Source organism: Athene cunicularia, unplaced genomic scaffold, assembly GCF_003259725.1.
Source record: "Athene cunicularia isolate RWA unplaced genomic scaffold, athCun1 SCF_313, whole genome shotgun sequence".
Classification (NCBI taxonomy): Eukaryota; Metazoa; Chordata; class Aves; order Strigiformes; family Strigidae; genus Athene; species Athene cunicularia.
This window is the reverse complement of record NW_020799393.1, coordinates 1-3,693: the sequence shown is the minus strand read 5'-3', so window position 1 is coordinate 3,693 and position 3,693 is coordinate 1. Positions and strand designations below refer to the sequence as shown.

The 3,693-nt window shown below is 64.5% G+C and overlaps 2 protein-coding genes across 2 annotated transcripts; one reads left to right on the top strand and one right to left on the bottom strand.

Moving 5' to 3' along the window:
* Positions 1 to 18: 18 nt before the first annotated feature.
* On the top strand, positions 19 to 2,306 carry LOC113490796 (adipocyte enhancer-binding protein 1-like). Its single transcript, XM_026867380.1, has 6 exons — positions 19 to 213; positions 316 to 495; positions 574 to 916; positions 1,024 to 1,163; positions 1,248 to 1,347; positions 1,425 to 2,306. Exons 1-6 carry the CDS (start codon positions 91 to 93, stop codon positions 1,979 to 1,981), a joined length of 1,443 nt encoding a protein of 480 aa, XP_026723181.1. The 5' UTR covers positions 19 to 90; the 3' UTR covers positions 1,982 to 2,306.
* A 116-nt stretch (positions 2,307 to 2,422) lies between these two features.
* POLD2 (DNA polymerase delta 2, accessory subunit) lies at positions 2,423 to 3,472 on the bottom strand (the record flags this gene model as incomplete). The annotated part of the gene is made up of 4 exons (XM_026867379.1): positions 2,423 to 2,764; positions 2,872 to 2,973; positions 3,071 to 3,198; positions 3,315 to 3,472. Coding segments are annotated over 4 exons (546 nt in total), but the record flags the coding sequence as incomplete, so codon positions are not given.
* Positions 3,473 to 3,693: the final 221 nt, after the last annotated feature.

The following is a 3,693-nucleotide window of genomic DNA, read 5'->3' as shown; positions in this document are numbered from 1 at the left end:
CATACCCTGCCCACAGGCGAGCCCGAGTTCAGGTACACAGCGGGGCTGCACGGGAACGAGGTGCTGGGCCGGGAGCTGCTGCTCCTGCTGATGCAGTTCCTGTGCAAGGAGTACCAGGACGGCAACCCCCGGGTGCGGAGCCTGGTGACCGAAACCCGCATCCACCTTGTGCCCTCCCTCAACCCCGACGGCTACGAGCTGGCCCGCGAGGCGGTAAGGGGACAGCGGGGCAGGGGACGCTAGGGCAGGGCACGCTAGGGCAGGGCCAGGGGGATGCAGCGCCCGGGATCACCACTGCCCCGGGTCTGCCCGCAGGGCTCCGAGCTGGGTAACTGGGCGCTGGGCCACTGGACGGAGGAGGGCTACGACCTCTTTGAGAACTTCCCTGACTTGGCTTCAGCACTGTGGGCGGCTGAGGAGAGGAAACTGGTGCCCCACAAGTTCCCCAACCACCACATCCCCATCCCGGAGCACTATCTGGCTGAGGATGCCGCGGTGAGCCACGGCCCGGGGCACAGCAGTGGGGAGGCGAGGGGGAGGTGGTGCCTCACGCTGCTGTGCCCGCCTTGGCAGGTGGCGGTGGAGACGCAGGCCGTCATGGCGTGGATGGACAAGAACCCCTTTGTGCTGGGAGCCAACCTGCAGGGCGGGGAGAAACTGGTGTCTTACCCCTTCGACACGGCCCGGCCCGTCAGCGAGACGCCAGCAACCGCCCCTCGCCTGCCAGACGACTACGAGGATGACAACCCCGAGCTGCACGAGACGCCCGACCACGCCATTTTCCGCTGGCTCGCCATCTCCTACGCCTCGGCCCACCTCACCATGACCGAGACCTTCCGTGGGGGCTGCCACACACAGGACATGACCAACGCCATGGGCATTGTGCAGGGGGCCAAGTGGCACCCGCGGGCTGGCAGTAAGTGGGTGCCACACCGTATCGGTGTCGGCTTCCCTGCCCCACGCTCCCTCAGCGGGACAGCGCGAGCGAGCGGCTGGGTGGGTGCTCGGTTGTTTGTCTTGCAGGCATGAACGACTTCAGCTACCTGCACACCAACTGCCTGGAGCTCTCCATCTACCTGGGCTGTGACAAGTTCCCCCATGAGAGCGAGCTGCAGCAGGAGTGGGAGAACAACAAGGAGTCACTGCTCACCTTCATGGAGCAGGTTGGTGCTGGGACGCGCCAGGCAGGGAGCAGGCAGCTGCCCCCGCCCGCCCCACGCAGCTCCCTCTGCCCTTTGCTGGTGTAGGTCCATCGGGGCATCAAGGGCTTAGTGACAGACCAGCAGGGAGAACCCATTGCCAATGCTACCATCGTTGTGGGGGGCATCAACCACAACATCAAGACAGGTAGGGTGCAGGGGAGGGTGCTGGGCAGGGTTATGGCAGCACCCCGCCGCTTCCCTCACACCCCTCGCTGCCCGCAGCCAGCGGCGGGGACTACTGGCGCATCCTGAACCCGGGGGAGTACCGCGTCTCGGCTCGGGCCGAGGGCTACAACCCCAGCGTCAAAACCTGCAACGTCTTCTACGACATCGGGGCCACCCAGTGCAACTTTGTCCTGTCGCGTTCCAACTGGAAACGCATCCGGGAGATCATGGCCATGAACGGGAACCGGCCCATCCGCCGCATCGTGCCCGGCCGCCCCATGACGCCCCGCGAACGCATGCGCCTGCGGATGCGCCTCCGGCATCGCCTGCGCCTCCGGCAGCAGATAAGGCTGCGGCGTCTCAATGCCACCACGGCCGCCAGCGGCCCCACGGCCCTGCCGCCCACCACGGCCCTGCCCTCGCCCTTCAGCAGCACTGCCTACGCGCCCTGGAGCCAAGAGCCACCCACAGCCGGCACCTGGGAGATGGAAACCGAAACCGAGACGGAGGTGGTCACCGAGCTGGTGACGGAGACGGAGGCCTGGGAGCTGGGCACGGGGACAGCGCAGCCCTTCACCACGGCCGAGACCTACACCGTGAACTTTGGTGACTAGGAGATGCCCGTCCCCTCACTTCCACCTCAAGCCAAGGCCGGACGCTCGCAGCCGGTTTGGTTTCACCTGCCGCAGGCTCCGGCATCCACTTCTAAAAATCTTTCTTTGAGCCCCGGGCAGCCCGTTCCGGGTGGGCTCCAGCTCCTCACCCATGCTGCTTCCTAGGACTGCAGGGCACGCCACACCGATGCTCGCCCCGAAGGCTGGGCGCCCGCGGAGCATCCCCCTTGCCAGGCTCCAGAGCCAGGCAGGAAAGGATGTTCTGCCCCATCCCTCAGGGATGGGCAGTGCCAGTTCTTGCCTGGCAAGGGAGGGGGTGAAGCAGGACCCAGGCCTCACCCTGTCCCCATCTCCTGGCACAGCGGGGTGAGCAGGAGTGGTCCCGCTCTCCAGGGCAGGGCCCACACGGAGGCAGGCGCAGCCCCTGTCCCCTCTGCACAGTTTTTTGTTACACAAATAAATCGAGTTATATTGGTACAAGCATCTCTTCTTTCCCCTGCCCCCTGGCAGCTCCATGCCAGCCCTCCCACGAGGATGACCAGGAATTACACAAAGGTGGTGGGTGGGTGCCAAAACGCTCCGAGGGGCCAGGGGGGTTTATCAACTCTGCACCCTGCCTGCTCAGTCAGTGCCCGACCTCCATGTCCCCGTCATCGTCCTCGGCCCCGAAGCCAGAGAAGCTGATGGGCTGGCAGCTGAGGTCCCGCAGGTTGATGAGGCAGGCGGTCTGTGTGGCGCTGAAGGCCGGCACCGTCACCAGCAGGACCTGCTGCCCATCCTGCCCTGCAAAGACAGCTGGGAGTCAGGCGGGTTGAGCCCCCAGCCAGCACCCTGGTGTGGGATCCCAGCCCCAAGCAAGTATCGGTGGGTGCTGCAGGCTGGGGGCTCACCTTGGATCAGCTTGGACTGGAAGCGGGGAGCGTTGCCGCAGAAGTAGACGTGAGGGCAGTCGGTGAGGACGAATGGGTCTGATTTGTAAAAGGGGTAGCAGCCTGGGAGGGAATGAAATTAGGAGGGGAACCTACACCTACATCCCTTCAGAGGGCAAATGGTCCCCAGCCCTCAGTGGCCACCTAGCCCTCGCCTCACCCAGTGTGTCCGGGGCTGTGGGGCTGATGTGTCCCGCCAGCAGCGTCCACTCCAGGATCTCCAGGTAGTCGTCCATGCTGCTGTATTTAAAGATGTCACTGACATTTTGCCCTGACGTCCCCAAAAACCTGCAACATTTGGGGGGAAAGGAGGAGAGATTTGGATGGCTGTACTTGCCATGACTTGCCCCACACCCCCATGCCAACAGCTGTCGCAGAGCTGGTGGCACATGAGGTTTTTTTACCTGACGCCGTCCACGTCGGCCTGGTAGGGGTTGGTGACCAGGCGGAGCGTGGAGTAGGCACTGGCGAGGGGCAGCATGCAGTGATGCAGTGGCTGCTGGGGCAGCGTGTAGTTGGTGGGGTCAAACTCACCAGGCATCACATCCACAGGCACAGAGGTCTGTGGGCAGAGCAGGGATTAGTGGGGACAGCCACACCACCCCCCTTCAAAAGGGCTCAGAGCAAAGCCCCAGCCGGAGCTCGCGGCCGGCTCTGCCTTGCTCCCCGATTTGACTCTGCCACTGCCCCGCAGGAAGCCCCGCTTGGCTTCCCTGCAGAGACCAGATGCCGGGAGAAGGATCTGGAGCTGGGCAGTTGCCTGCTGCCTTCCCATACAGCACC